This window comes from Anneissia japonica, unplaced genomic scaffold (assembly GCF_011630105.1).
Source record: "Anneissia japonica isolate Jap-2015-1 unplaced genomic scaffold, ASM1163010v1 scaffold287980_len571666_cov165, whole genome shotgun sequence".
Taxonomy (NCBI): Eukaryota; Metazoa; Echinodermata; class Crinoidea; order Comatulida; family Comatulidae; genus Anneissia; species Anneissia japonica.
This window is the reverse complement of record NW_022720008.1, coordinates 51,493-67,334: the sequence shown is the minus strand read 5'-3', so window position 1 is coordinate 67,334 and position 15,842 is coordinate 51,493. Positions and strand designations below refer to the sequence as shown.

General features: G+C 34.3%; 2 protein-coding genes across 4 annotated transcripts in view; one reads left to right on the top strand and one right to left on the bottom strand.

Moving 5' to 3' along the window:
• LOC117111158 (tripartite motif-containing protein 54-like) overlaps positions 1–4,230 on the top strand; it is a 7,537-nt gene extending 3,307 nt beyond the window's left edge. Inside the window, exons 3-5 of the mRNA XM_033254031.1 lie at positions 134–517; positions 2,038–2,063; positions 2,653–4,230. Coding sequence (XP_033109922.1) covers positions 134–517; positions 2,038–2,063; positions 2,653–3,468 — 1,226 coding nt within the window. The 3' untranslated portion in view covers positions 3,469–4,230. The remainder of the gene's footprint in view (positions 1–133; positions 518–2,037; positions 2,064–2,652) is intronic.
• Positions 1–15,842, bottom strand: part of LOC117111156 (tubulin-specific chaperone D-like) — a 46,273-nt gene that overhangs the window by 16,343 nt on the left and 14,088 nt on the right. For all 3 annotated transcript variants that reach the window (XM_033254027.1, XM_033254028.1, XM_033254026.1), the window contains exons 15-25: positions 14,851–15,005; positions 14,021–14,136; positions 13,440–13,520; positions 12,757–12,830; positions 11,635–11,752; positions 11,382–11,442; positions 10,590–10,710; positions 8,898–9,032; positions 8,586–8,704; positions 7,856–7,956; positions 6,988–7,128 (exon numbers count right to left, since the gene is read on the bottom strand). In XM_033254027.1, the coding sequence (XP_033109918.1) occupies positions 6,988–7,128; positions 7,856–7,956; positions 8,586–8,704; positions 8,898–9,032; positions 10,590–10,710; positions 11,382–11,442; positions 11,635–11,752; positions 12,757–12,830; positions 13,440–13,520; positions 14,021–14,136; positions 14,851–15,005 (1,222 nt within the window). The remainder of the gene's footprint in view (positions 1–6,987; positions 7,129–7,855; positions 7,957–8,585; positions 8,705–8,897; positions 9,033–10,589; positions 10,711–11,381; positions 11,443–11,634; positions 11,753–12,756; positions 12,831–13,439; positions 13,521–14,020; positions 14,137–14,850; positions 15,006–15,842) is intronic.

Here is a 15,842-nt window from a genome sequence, read left to right as displayed (position 1 = left end):
CTACAGGAACTAAAAATGTGAATGATATTAGTATGTGAATAAATGGAAAACATTTTCAATCTGTTGCATCCTGAAAAAAATGATATTACAAAATAGCTTTCTTAAATTTATTTTCTCTGAATATTAATTGCAGAATATGACTATTATGTCATCAGTGACGATGAGGAATGGGAGAAAAATACAATAAGTGGGTTGAAGAAAAAAAAAATACGTTGTATTAGCAGAAAAGAGTGGATTCCTGGAAAGTCCAAACTTGATAATTTGATAGAACCACTTAAAAATTGCAAGAAGGTTGTTGTAGGATTTCAATCATCATCATTATCTGGTAATCCAAATTATTTGGCACAAACTGTTGTTCAAAAAATGCTGGATAACAATAGCATTAACAAAGGAAAACTTATTCCTGTAAGAATATCAAAAGATGCTATGATACCAGAATGTCTAAGCCTGTTAACACCAGCAAATGGTTGGGAAGACAACTTTTTTGAGATGTTGTTGTATGCATTATATGAAGAAAGTAGGTATTTTCATTTACAAGTATTTCATGATTAATTACAATAATTATTCAAGTGATTTCTTTATTCATTTAATAGTTCAAGCCTAAAAAAATTAACAAATGAATGACAGGAATGCCAGTTTAGTTTTTTTCTACACTCAGTATTAATATATTATTATTGTTACAAATTTATTGTCATAAAAAGCTACTTATTTCAAATTTAGACAAAGGGAATATGCTTAAGTATGTATACGTATACTGTGTCCTGCTATTGCAGTAGTCAAAGCATCCTGCAATTGCAATCAATCTTTCTTAATTTGGATCCACTGTGTCTGTCTTGTCTTCAGCAAGCATCCTAAAGCTCATTCGGTTTCTTTAGAGATCTGAATGTTCCCATTTCTGCATTCTTACGGTAAGAGCAACAAGCTTTGTATTTGTTCATGTTGATGGCATTTTGAAAATGTATGTTTTAAATACTAAAAATAACCAGGGACTGTCAAACATTCAGGAAATATACTATATATATATGTATATATATATATATATATATATATATCGCATAGAGACTTCGTTTATCTGCGCTATATAAGTCCATCTATTATTATATATTATAAGTCAATCGTGACGTCTTCACTGTAACTCCCAATGTTATTTGCCATTCCCCTTGGCTTGATTTTTTTTAAGTTTGTGTGCAAAAAAAAATTCCTAATCTTTTCGTCACCGCGAATACATCGCGCAATGCGATAAAAATTAAATTGTAATTGAAAATTACTTTCGTAAAACAAGCTTAATTAGAACCCGAAGAAAGTTACTTCAAATTCAGTATTAAGTATAAAATGTTTGAAATGTTTCTTTCTTTGACAAAAGTCTATCAAAATAGCATTACAAACAAGTTCATTGTATCCGTACTACTACTAATAAGGACATGATTGAGGCATAGCATTGTGTAATACAATGTTCTCGATGGGTATTTGGACCTGTTCAACCATGAAGCCTTCGTGGTCTAGTGGTTATGACGCTCGCCTTGTCAGCGAGAGGTCGCAGGTTCGAATCCCATCGGAGGCATTTTATTACACAATGATTTTTCATAGGACTTTATTCGTTGAAAAGCTACAGGGTAGCCTACGATGTTCGATCATGTCCTTATTAAACACTGTATATGTACCTTTGATAATTTATATTATATTTATTCAACAGTGTTAACGGCTAACTTCCTTCAATGTGATATAATATACGACAGTATTTCTAGCCGTATTTCCAGATTTATCTGGCCGAACATCGTAGGCTACCCTTGAGGCATAGCATTGTGTAATACAATGTTCCCGACGGGTATTTGGACCTGTTCAACCATGAAGCCTTCGTGGTCTAGTGGTTATGACGCTCGCCTTGTCAGCGAGATGTCGCAGGTTCGAATCCCATCGGAGGCATTTTATTACACAATGATTTTTCATAGGACTTTATTCGTTGAAAAGCTACAGGGTAGCCTACGATGTTCCATCATGTATATATAATCAAAATTTCATAACACTCTGCTATTTCAGAATCAGCAACACCACAAATGAGCAAGGTAAGAATCTGATATACTACTACTTAAATTTTAAGGGTACTTGATAATACAAATATTAATATTGAAATTCAATAAATTATTTTGGACCCCAGATGAAGATATATGATCTACCAGCATAGTTGTATAAACACCCCAAACAAGTACAGCCTAATTAACTAATCACAAGTATTTTTATATGACATTTTATAAAAATATAATATTTAATGTTTTATATTGAATAAAAGATACTGAGATATATCAACGGATACAGCATAGGTACTGTAGAATTTTTTTGGCGATCCAAGGAAACCCCTGCTGGTTATTTACCAACATCTTTATAAAATGGTTTTTTCCCCACTAAAATCACAGGAGGGTCCGGATAAGAGAAATCCAGCACAGGGACCATCTCATGTTATTTGCTACACATGACTGTAGCTAACTATGTTTAATTATTCTGGTATATATTTACCATTTTCGGGTTGGGCGGTACAGTAGGACCATTAACAAAAACAGGACAATCCTACCACAAGTGAGACAGTTGGAATCATATTTCAGGATCAGTATAAAGAAATACAATAGAGTCATACACTTTTATTCTATTTTTTTGCAGATGTCTGCAGACAAGGCATGGCACACAGACGAAAGCAAAGATGAACAAATTACATGTCAAACTCATTCCACCAAAAAACTGGAATTTTACTGCTCAACCTGCAAGATATCAGCATGTAAACGGTGTGAAAATATTTTTAACTGTTACCGGAACAAACATGAAGTGATTGAAATGAAAGTGGCTGTAAATGAGTTTAATGGCAATGCTAATGAACTTATCGCGATAGCTGAGGAAATTACAAACAGATTGCATGGGACATTTGATTACATAAATAAAGATCGATCACATTTTAACAATCATCTACAATTATGTAGAAATGCTATAGAACATCAAGAAGAAACACTTATCAAACAAATAAAAGAGAAAAGCAGAGCACTGAAGGCAGATCTTGGAGAGAGATACAAAACTAAGAAAGAAGAGCATGAAAGTAAAATAAAAGACCTTGATTCAAAGCTGAGTCAAGTGAATAATCTGAAATCAGCAATTAATGCACTAATTAACAAACCAGAAGAAACAGAAAAACTTCAATCACTTAAGACAACACTAAACACCATTAGAGATAAGGTCCTAGGAACTGATGTTGATAAATCATTTCAAATGATGACACCATATTTTAATCCATCTAAACAATTGAATGAGTTATTGAATACAGAGGGCATTGGTAAAATCAAAACTGCTGATAGCATGATGTGTAAGGTTACTAAAGATGATGAAGCAATTACTGTCAAAAAAGTAGAAACCTTTGTAGTGACTGTATCAAGCGTAAGTGAGAGTGATACATGTAAATTAGCTGCCACATCAAAGGATCTCCAATGAATATCAAGGAATCCATGATACTTGTTCATACCATTGATAACATTTCAAAATATAAAGAACATTGAAAGAAGGCTAAAGTGACAGATGTCATGTTAGATAAAGATGGATGCACATTATTATCAAGCTACAGTAAAGATATAATAATGTTTAGTCAATCAGGTTCATTTGTTGCTAGGATACAATTACCACAGCAGGTGCAGGTCAATAAATGCATCTAATGAGTGATGGTCACATGGTGTACAGTGATTACTTAGGAAAATGTGTTGTAATTTGTGATGATAAATATAGAGAAATCCACTCATTTGGTAAAAGAATATTGAAATATCCAATGGGTTTGACAGTTAACAAGGAAATTAGAGTACTGTATGTAGCGGATCGTGGGCTCACTTTGTGTTTAAATTCAATGTCGACGATGGTAAACTGCTGGGTAAGATAGGTTAAAGTGAAGAGGTCAAATGAATAAACCAGAAGATGTCAATTTAACCAAGGAAGGTCATATGATTGTTGCTGACTTTGAAAATAGCAGAGAATACAAACGTTTGATGAAAAATGAGGGGGGAGTCGTTCATTGAAATTAAACATTTCAAGCCTTAATTATTGGGAAGTAAAAATACAGCACTTTTAAGGGTCAAGATAATTGCCTTCAGAAAAATTATTATTATTAAGATTAATTTTGCCAACGAGTACATCATTGTGTTATTTTTGGCATGCATTATTTTTCCTCTGCTCCCAGTTGGAGTATAGGGGAATGCTTGCTCAATGTATCTGATTCTATCACATATCTTGGTGTTAAACTCTGCGGTAAACTTAAAAGTGATATACATTTTGCTAATAGAGTCCGTAAATGTCTACAAGCTTTTTAGTCCTTACAAGGTACTGGTTTGTGTAAAAACGTTCTTCGACTGACATCAAGTCACATGTTTGGAAAACTAACCTCTCCCAAATGTTAACTTATGGCTGCCAATGTATTGACCTATCAAAGTCGCTGTGTTCTAAGCTCGAAAAATGTCAAAGTAAACTTATTAAAGCATCTCTCAATTTTCCTAACTATTATAGAACCAGTAACTTATTATTAAACTGCTCTTAAAATTCCCAAGATTTATTACGTTAAGAAAGCTATGGAACTTGACCTTGTCTTCCAAATTGTTAATACTTCTTCCATTTCCAAAAGGTTTTACTCACATTTAGTTAACTGCGAAGCCAATGATGATACCACCTGCAAGAGTACTTTAATTGACAGAATAATGTCAACTTAAAGAGATAATTTGTTTTTATTCGCAAACGTTTGTCTTGATAAGCAATACTAACTCTTTCGTTAAAAAAGTGTAAAAAGTCACTCGGTAATGAAATCTCAGACAGTATCAGGACTATTTTACATTATTCTGAAAATTATAATGGTGACCTGTTGAGAGAATTTCTATCTCCTTCTTCATGTCATATCAGTTTACTGCATGGAATTCGTTTTCATGATTAGCTTTGAATTGATCTGGTTGATTTTTTTTTTTTATTCGATAATTGTTTGCTTTTCTTCTGTATTTTATCTGTATTTTTGATGTTCTCTTTCTGGAGGTGATTATTGAATAAATTGAATTGAACTGATTCCTTTGTCGAAAAATTGATGCTCTGTTCTCTGATAAGGAATTTATCAAGAATTTTCAGTTAGTAGCAACCACGACATCATGTGTGCTTGTAGTCTGAGTCGACTTTACCGCTAAGCAGGTTAATTTACTGTTAATGTAGTGCAGTTAAGTCGCCTTTATCAGGATATAATTGACTGATTCACGCTGGATTTTAATCTAGATAAGTGGATCTATATCTAGACATAAGTTTCATGTAAACCAGGCTAGAGGGACATGATTAATTAATTAAAGACATTATACTGTTAATCTATAGTGGAAAAAAAAATTGATTTTTAGGCCATTCTTTTTTTAGCTCCCATATACAGTTTAGCTCATTTACTCAATACTCGCCTTTGCAGCAACTTTAATATTTTGCCACTACCAGGCCTCGAATTTAACCGCGGCCACTGCGACCATTGCCGACGGTGCCCTCCCAGTTGGCCTTGGTGCCCCTGAAAAATGAAGCACGACGACGGCCACTACTTGCCTGCCCTTTTGAAGCCTTGGCCTCGATGCCCTCACGGTGCTTAATATAGATCGTTTGACACGTAAAATAAATCTAAGTAAGAACGTTTAAATCTTGAAAGAATATAAAACACGAAAGCCAAAAACGTAGGTCGCCTAAGCTAGCCTAGCCAGGTTGCAGTGACAGAACAGAACATGACAGAATTTCCATGTGTGTTGTTGACAAACTGTTTTTGCAGTTACCGTTGTGTGCGCATGCGTCTTACTCTAGCGGTTATTGCAACATAAAAATGGGCTCATTTTACTGGTTCATTTCGTTGGAACGAATTTTCGTTGAGTATTATTTTCATTCGACTGGTTTGTTATAGACTTCGTTGACAACGAAAATTGACGTAAACCAGAGTGCGTTAATCAGCGTTAAGTTACCCACGTGACCAAAGAGAAACATGGCTGATTGGTGATTTTTTATTAGCAACATTTGCATTAATATAACTTAGATTAAATTTCATAAAATAAACATTATAATATTTACCCACATGGAGTCAAACAATTATTGTAGGCAAACAGAATAAAAAAAAAAAAAACTGGATGAAATTATTTTTTTTAAATGAAAAACCCATACTACCACAAGTTCAAGCAATCTTGATTATGCAACATGTATCGCGGTAACTATACAGCCATTTTGTTTTGTCGAGTATTACAAGTTTTCTATTTGACTGGTCGTCTTCGTTGAGCAGGATGTTACCGCTGCGCGCAGGTGGGCGTGGTTTAACTAAGAATGACCAGTCAAATACGGCCTTTGTATAGTTGTGCACGTCATCGCAGCTTTTGCGGCCAGTTTAGAGTTGTGGCTTCCTCCGATGACGACGGACTGAGCAACAGCACAAAGATATCGAACTTCTTGAAATTTGACTGTTTTGTACGATCGCCGACCGCCGCAGTATATTTCAACATTGAATCGATAATTAATAGAATACTCTAAACAAAGTCATATTACCACTGACAACTATGGCTTGGCTAGGCCTAGCTTGCCTAGCCTGGCTACTGACGAATCAAGGCACTCGCGAGAAATTAGTACTAAGGCTAAATCAAATTTTGCCTTGGGTGCCCTTTTATACTTGAAAGTTTGGACTTGGTGCCTCTCCATTTGGCCTTGGTGCCTTTCAAAATCATATCATACCGGAGGCCATTTGGCTTTGCCCATAAAATTCCCAAATTCGAGGCCTGCACTACATGCCTCATATAATATTCAATAAATACATTATGATTTGGATTCTCATAAAAAAGTGCCATTGTAAATATTTTGTAATAATACTGTAATAAGAATGTTGGGGAGTCTAATGTAAAAAGAATGAAATAAAAGTGGGTGAAATGAAAAAAAAAAATTAATGACTAAGATGATGTCATATATAATGATTGTAATTAATCAACTTACAGAGCACCTATATCGCCACGGTTATCTGTAGTATAATCTTTCATGGCTTCCAGAAAAGTGTTATAGATCAAGTCCACATTCTCCAGACAGACGCTGTTGGCTGTGCTACCTGATGGATTAACCCCCACTGTTGAACATAATCTGGTGACAAACAAACAAACAAGGCATAATGCCAAATCAAATAAATTGACAGTTTCACATCCTAGACCTCATCAAATTTTGGAGCTATTGAAAAATTTACTATTTGCTATATATATATATACAAAAAAAAAAAAATAATAATCACAAGCTGAAAGAATGTTTTCAAAGTCAAAGTGGATGTGCAAATAACAGAATACATAACAAAGACTTATTTTTCTTCTTTTATAACTAACAATTTATTTACCAGCCTGTTTACCACTGATATTATATAGGATAGTAAATAGTAAAAATTGAAGATTTTTATTCAATATTTATTTATTCATTTGTAATTTATCTATTTAATTTATTTACTATTATTCAGGTGACATTCATACTCCACACCCTTTGGATCTTCTGCAAGAATAAATTATATAGTGTCATCTACCATTCCCTCTCTTGATCGGCTGCCATGACAATCCATCATAACTATATTCATTTGTTGTAGGCACATGTTACTGTATATTTTGGTATAAGAGAACCCATCAAGAGGCAAATGAGCTCTTTGCATTCTAAAGCCCTTTCCAGACTATCATATTTTTATTTGATAAAAACATGTGACATGTCTAAATATGGTCATGATGACATCACATCATGACCCCATATAGGCACATCATGACTACATATGGGCATACAACAGTTTTTTGTCAAAGAAAAAAAATTTATGATCTGGACAGAGCTTCAGACCAACCTTGCAATGGATGCCAATGCTTCAATTCTTGAATCTGCATATTTTCCATCATCCTGTTGTTTACCACTCAGTTTAGTTGTCTTGATCAACGCTAATAAAATCTAGTAATTCAGAAATCAAATAAAAAAGTTAATTATGTATTGATTCGAGTTCCTAGTCCACATTTCAAGCGCCCTGAGCATCTTACATTAGATGGATTTGTGCGGTATATAAAACTACACTATTATTATTATTATTATGTATTCAGCTTAAAATAAGAATCTCTTTGCATTATTTAAATATTGTAACAGGAAAACTGGACAAAAAACTGTTTTGTGCTCATATATAATCTAGTAAGTCAGAAATCAAATAAACAGTTAATTACGTATTCAGCTCAAAATAAGAATCACTTTGCACTATTTAAATATTGTAACAGGAAAACCGAACGACAACCATTATCATCATCACCGTCTTAAAGCTCTGTGCAGACTATCAAATTTTCTTGGACAAAAAACTGTTGTATGCCCATATATAGTAATGATGTGCCTATATATGGTCATGATGTGATGTCATCATGACCATATTTAGGCATGTCAGATGTTATTGCAAAATAAAATTTGATAGTCTGGAGAGCGCATTAGCCATTGCTATCTCAATGGCCAATGGAAACACTGAAAAGTAATGTGTAACCACCTTCAATGTCTGAAGAGTATTCCATTTTAAAGAGCGATATTTGAAGTGCTTAACTTACCTGCTGGAAATGGCCATCAACAATAAAGTGTGGTAGAGCGCCAAGAGCCATAGCAAAGCCTTCCTTAGCAAACTGACTAACATTTGACAACTCTGATATGTACCTATCAAGCAGTGTATCTGTAATTAAATTCGGGTTAGTACATCATTTATAACTTTGTGATTTATTTATTAGTAATATTCGGCAATATGGGCTTTACGTAGATTGTAAATTAATGGTTACAGAGGATATTAGAAAACCGGCAACCTAAACACTGAGGTACAATTCCATTTTTTTCTGGAAGTATTAACTGAGAAAGTAGGTAAAATTTACCAATGAATTCCTGTTTAGCTGTCTTGAAATACTCGTTGAGGAAGTGGGGCAGAGCAGAAACTGCAGCCACCTGTATCTGACGATTCCAAATCTGTAGACACTGGATGTTGTCTTCTAAGACCTCATGCCAATGCTCTGAGAAACAGACAAGAGCACAGTTAGTGACCACTATGTTAGATTTCAACAACATTTTAATTTTAATTACTTCCAATAAGGAGGTTATGTATTGACGGCAAAAATTACTTGTTGCTTGGATAGCGCTTTTCCTTTCAGTTACAAAGCGGTGTGGATTTTCCCTGGTCAGTGGGTCTGCATGCTTAAGTGTAGCTGCCATATTGGCGCAGCAGCGGGCAAACTTACCAGGTTCTCATTTTACACCTGGGTGGGGAGAAGCAATGAAAATGAAGTGTTTTGCTTAAGGACACAAGCGAAATGCACAGCGAAGGATTGAAACTCCAACCCATCGAGGTTGGGAAACCAAACAATTCCTGCTGCACCAAACCGGTTCTAATGAATGGATCATTATAAAATTTAATGGAATGGTACATAATAATTAAAGAAAGATACCTTTCAGTTTTCGAAAGAAAAAGTCGAAGGACAAGGTCAAGGTCACCGAAATTTGATTTGTTACCATCGAGCATAAATGAAATAATGAAATTTCTACATGTATTCATGCAGCATTCAAGAAAACAATGGCCTGAAAATGACGAACGATTCTATTATTATGTTACTGAGGGTATGCTGCAGTTTTGCTCATCGTACATGGCTGCACTTTGTTGGTAATGTATTCAAGCACAGGGTGGCAGTATGAACTCTACGGATCACTGCTCTATTTAATTATTTTTCTGTTTTATTCAGTATTTGTCAGGAAGGTTCCCATAAGACACAACATTGGAATCTTCAGAGGCTAAAGATACTAAGAAACAATACAAAGAAAATCATACTTCCTAATGATGCAATGTCTATGGAAATTAATTAAAATACTGAATTGCAATAATCAGGAGGATCAAACAAGCTATCCTCATAATTTATAACATTCTTCATTAATTCATCCTAAAGAAAATCTCTGTCCAGATTATCGAATTTGAGGCATGTTGCGGCGAAATGGTTAAGTTGTTGCACAGGCCAGTATTGAGTAAATGAGCTATAAAATATGGGAGCTCAAATAATTGCTTAAAAATCCAAATTTGTTTTTCACTATAGATCAACAGTTTAATACCTTATTAATCATGTCCAAAAGTATTAGTTCTGGAAGTGGTCAACAAATCGTTTATTTAACATTATTTTGATAGTTAATTCTATTAAACAATGTATGCACAAATAACTTTGAAAGGCAATTACTCAAAACCATGTTTATCTTGACTCTAAGAGTGCTGAACTTTCACTTTCCAATAACTTAGGCTTGAAATGTCCAATTTCAATGAATGACCTCCCTAATTTTAAAGATCACATTCTCAGGTATCTGAAAATACCAATAACTTGAATTTCAATATTTGCTACAACATGATTCATTTGATTTGACAAGAAAGTGCTGTATACCCATATTTAGTCATGATGTGATGTAAAATCTGTGACATGCCCATATATAGTCTTGATGTGCCTATACAGTATATGGGCATGTCACATGTTTTCGTCAAATAAAATGTAGTAGTGTGGAAAGGGCTTTAAATTGAATTTGTCAAGATTACTTACTTAGAAATTCGGAGTCATCGTGAAATGGTAGCTGTGACATTGATGATTTTCTGATTAGGAAACAGGCAGCAGGTCTCATGAATTCACCACTTATACCGCGGAACATCATCGCAGCATCCATCTTTAAACATATAAAACAATTAAAAGGCATCTGTTTTAATAGTAGAAAATACTCATTACAAAATCTCTGTAATTTCAAACAATACATGCCTAAATTTTCATTGCTGCCATTTTTATGAGTGATGCTGTGGCTTGATAGTAAAAGTGCTTGCCTTCAATTAAAAGGGCCTAAGGTTCAATCCTTCTATCTATGCACTATGCACAAAATACAGCTTAAAGCTAATTTAATGAAACATAGACACAATAGTAAATATATCTATGTTCCTACTACAGACTGGTCATTTTAAATGAAATAAGAGTAGTAAACCGTGTCCAAACCATTAAATTTTTATTTGAAAAAATGGCTTGCCTAAATATGGTCATGATGACATCACATCATAACCATATATAGGCAAATCACAACTAAAAATGGGCATACAATAGTTATTTGTAGTATGGACAACAGGGGCGGATTTTCCCTTTTGTAAGGAAAAAAAATTTTTTTTTTAAAAAGAAAGAAAGAAAAAGTAAAAAATAATTTCCCAAAAAGCCTCAGAGGCTATTTTCATACGTCTAGAACACAAAAAATTCCCCCTAGGATTGTAATTTCTCGATCGGCCCCTTTGGCGCCCCCACCCTCCTTTTGGACATCTCTGGATCCGCCACTGAACAGAACTTAGTCAACACTAGTACCTTCTTTGTTATTCCTTTAATTGATTCAAACACGCTGACATCTACAAGATCCACCAATTTCCTTTGGAAATATAAATTAATATAATAATTACAGTAAGCAATATTAAAATGGAAGATATCACACTATTTTTACAGCAAGCTACAGTACCAAGACCTTGTAATGCCAAAGGATGAGCAATACTACACTATGTGGAGTGAGTATGCCAATAAATAAATATACAAAGATTACTAACAAAAAAGGAAACAACTTTACCTGGAATTAGCCTTTGTATGTTCATACACAGCATGGAGAACCTCGGCAAGTGCATACACGGCACCATGCCGTGTGTTGAGATCAATGGATGTCGTTAAAGGAAGTAGATATGGAATCACTACAAAATAAATGAACGCATCTTGCATATCATTAAAAGAAACAAAAATGAATTCACTCAGTAAATGAAATAGTATACAAATACAACATAGTTTGAGGTGAAGCAGTGAATTCTACGTCCCACGGTGGTGGATGATTGGGACTACCTCCTGAGGCGAAATGGGGGAAGGTAGTCACAATCAGCCAACAACGAGAGAAGTAGAATTCACTGCTTTTACTGAATTAAAACCATGTTTTATTTGTTTTACCATTCCTCATTAATGTTAAGCAGCAAACCATCCGTCTACATCAGCCATTTCGATATGTGAGGGTAAAATTATGCAGTTTGTATACGGTTCAAGTAGACAGGGGTGCATTTTTTAAATCTAGGTAGTACTTTTTTTTGCCATATGCTAACTCTGGCACGTGCAAGGAAGAATATGGTTTTTGCAAATTTAAGAGAGATGGGGATTTAAGGTGCCAGGCATGATCAGGTCCAGCCACAACTTGGTTACAGTTTGTATTGAATTGATACAATACAGAATACATAGGTACAGTAGTAATTATTTATTTATCTATTCGAATTCACACAGGCAAAAATAAAATAAAATATCAATGAAATAAAAGATTGCCGGTGACAGGAAAAGGCCAACAGGTGGACAAATCACATCTCTGATAGCGGTCGATCCTGAATTGCACAGACCAAGATATAAAATCAACAATATAAAGTTTTAAAATGTAACACTAAAGTTTGTAAAAGGAACTCAATGCATAAAACAAATAATACAACAATCTCAAAGAGAAACTTTAAGAAATTGCACATAGTTGTCAAAAATTTTAATTGGGCGACATTTGACATAGCGACAACATAACAGCCAGCTGCAAACAAATATTTACATTAAACTTATCGAGAGAGAGAGAGAGTATTAGAAGCTACCGCAATCTTTTCCAGGTGGAACAGGCTGATGCAAAGTTATTACCTTAAATCAATATTTATGAGGTATAGTAATATGCAATCTGACCTACCAGTCTTGGCCATGTACTCAGGTGCTAATGGCGTTAGTTTATGTAGGGCCTGACCAGTCAATTCACGTATGTTACTGAAAATAAATCAGAAAGTTATTCATCTTATTGGGTTTACAGAAAATATAAAAAGATGAAATTGCAATTAGTTATAGTCTATGGTAAAATTTAGAAGAAAGTTCAGACCTTAATTAAAACATTAAATTGCTCACATAAAATTATCACATATAACATCAAAACGAGACATCTGACAGCTGTTTATTATAAAAATTTTTAAAGACATAGTCTGCCTGCCAAAAAGATCACAAAAACCTAAAAAATTCAATCAAAACAAAAAAAGATTGAAAAAAATAGTTTCCACAGATTTACAGATTATCAGCCAATTTAACGGTTTATGCAAAAAAAAGAAATAGAGGAAAGGTTATATTTAACTGTCCGTTAATTGATGGAGAAAATGTTTTCTTATTCAATTATTTTAATTGTAAGTTAATAACTTACTTAAATATAATGAATAAAAGGTGTAGCCGTATTAGTCTGCTCTAGAACCACCTGGTGAAGTCCACAGGTGTGGATGAAAGCAAAAGCGAATAAATGCATCTTTTAGTCTTTGAAGTGCTGAGATTTGTCATTTCTTATATTACTTAAAATATAAAAAATAAGCAATTCAAATTCTACAATCTACAAACCTGTCCCAATGGTTACTTTTGACCTTGTAGAGGTGCTCTATCAATGGAATTGTGTACTCTTCAAACTGTGCAATGGTATAACTGAGGAGAAAAATGAACACAATCACTATAAAATATATATATATATAAAATTTTTTTAGTAATGATCTTATTTTGTGGAACTGTTCACCACACTTTATTTTCAAAACAATTATCTGATTATACCTCATTTAAAAAGCTGCTAAACACATTTCAATAACTCATTGAAAATGTTGTAAATCTAGAGCTGGATTATTTTACTTTTATATGATATTATTTTATGTGTAATATTTTACACCAAACTTATGAAACAAGCATCCCAGCTTGAAGAGTTATCAACTGTTATGCTTTTATTAGTTGTGTGAAGTTTTTGTAACACTTTTTGTAAATTTTTGTTAATGATGTTTATTCTTGTGAATGTATTCTGTTGGTCACATGTTATGTCCAATCTAGCAAATTTTATTTGACAAAAACATCTGACATGGTTAAATATGGTTATGATGACATCAAGACCTTTAATCCTGACACCAAACAAGTCAGTACTCAATGAAAAGTAGGCTTACCTGATACTGAGGTATGTGTTTGTACGATTACCAACAGCATAATAATCTGCTATACTCAAAATATCAATACCGTGAGGAAAGGTGCCTTGACGTCCAACATTCTCCTGAAATGCGGCCTAGAAAAGGAAAATCCCATACCATTTACTGATTCTGTATTCTACTCTATTCTATTATGAGTCAGGGACCAGGTAGTCAATAAGGTCACAAGTCAAATGGACAGCAATGAAGTTGAACAGCGACGGTGTTAGGTGACCGAGCAGTTAAGGCAGGGGCATCGGAAAACATATAGCCATAATATCCGTGCTGATTTAAATGGCACTCTCGGTTCTAATGGTGTAACAATCTTCTCGTATAAAAATTATAAATTGTAGGCCCAATTTACACAACTTGGGTCATATGCATTTTAAAGAACCCAGTTCATCTGTCGAGATGTGTAGGGGGTTACCCCGGTGTACTGGTCCATGTAACCCTAGTTGTGGACAGGCAAGAGTAGTTGGTACCGATTTACCAGGTAGCTCAGATACGAAGAGACCCTTAGGGAAGAAGCAAAATTACTGTAAAAGCTAGTCTACACCTCAAGTGTTTTGAGACCATTTCAGTATAATGCGGCGCTATATAAATCTAACTACACTACCTTAAATACCAAGAAAATATAATAAACAGAAATGGTTCTAATATTTCTAGTTAAAGGAACAATAGCAAAAATAGTTGATTTATCAACGTAAATATTGTCACAAACAAACTACATGCTTTCAAATGACCTTGCTGAAATTACTCCTAAAATACATTCACTGTTGGTTCTCGTAAGGATGTGATAAAACATGACTTACTGAAGCAGCATATCTGCAGTTGACCTCACGGTCAAATATCGCTGTGACGATAAGGGCACTTGCAATACTGTTGACGTAAGGCTGAATGTCATTTGGGTCATAGGCTCGAGCAAATGACCAGCAGACGTAACATGCAGCATCACGTACGTGAGTGCCTAATAAGATACAAAAAAAAAAAATTGAAAACATTTCCTATGTCACAATAAACAATATGTTTGAAAGAACAAACTAGTTTTTCTTTGAATTTTATAGTAGTTTGTCATGGATTCATTTATTATTTTCCGCCAGTATAATAATAATAATAATAATAATGGTCGACTTATAGAGTGCATATTGTGGAGATCTCTATACGCTAAATATAAATGTTAACCAAAAAAATTAGACCCAGATGGTACGGAACAATGGGTGTTGATGGAGAGTAATGTAAGTAAGAGTAATGACCGGAAATGGTCTGCCAGTTGGTTGTTACCATGCGCCAGTGATGTTGGAGTACAGCAAGATGAAACTATGTATTGCATGAATAAAGTTCGGGGTTTGTCGGGTAGTGAAATGATTATTGTACATTTTAAGTGCTCCCTCCATGCATAAGTGTAAGCTAAATTACGGTGATTAATTAGCAAAGATATGGTGACAACTATTAGAAGTTCCCTCTTTTCAAGAGGGGATGCAAATACTTTGTGAAAATGAGTACGCCGCAGCCCGCGGTACTCATTTTCACAAAGGAATACACTCAGCTGGTTAGCTAACAATAGGCCTATGCAAATTTACATGAACACCTGGTAAGAAAGGTTTGCAATCACGTTCTGTTGCCTAGCAAACGTCTGTACTGTAGCGTGGGGGGGTGGGGGCTAGCCTACTGATGTACTGTGTATAGCTGGGGACGATGAAGCATAATATGACTAGGCCTAAGTAAGTAGACAGTGCAATTTTATGTGATAGAAAGCACACTTTCAAAAGAAATAAATTAAAATAAGAAAAAAATTAACTAGAGC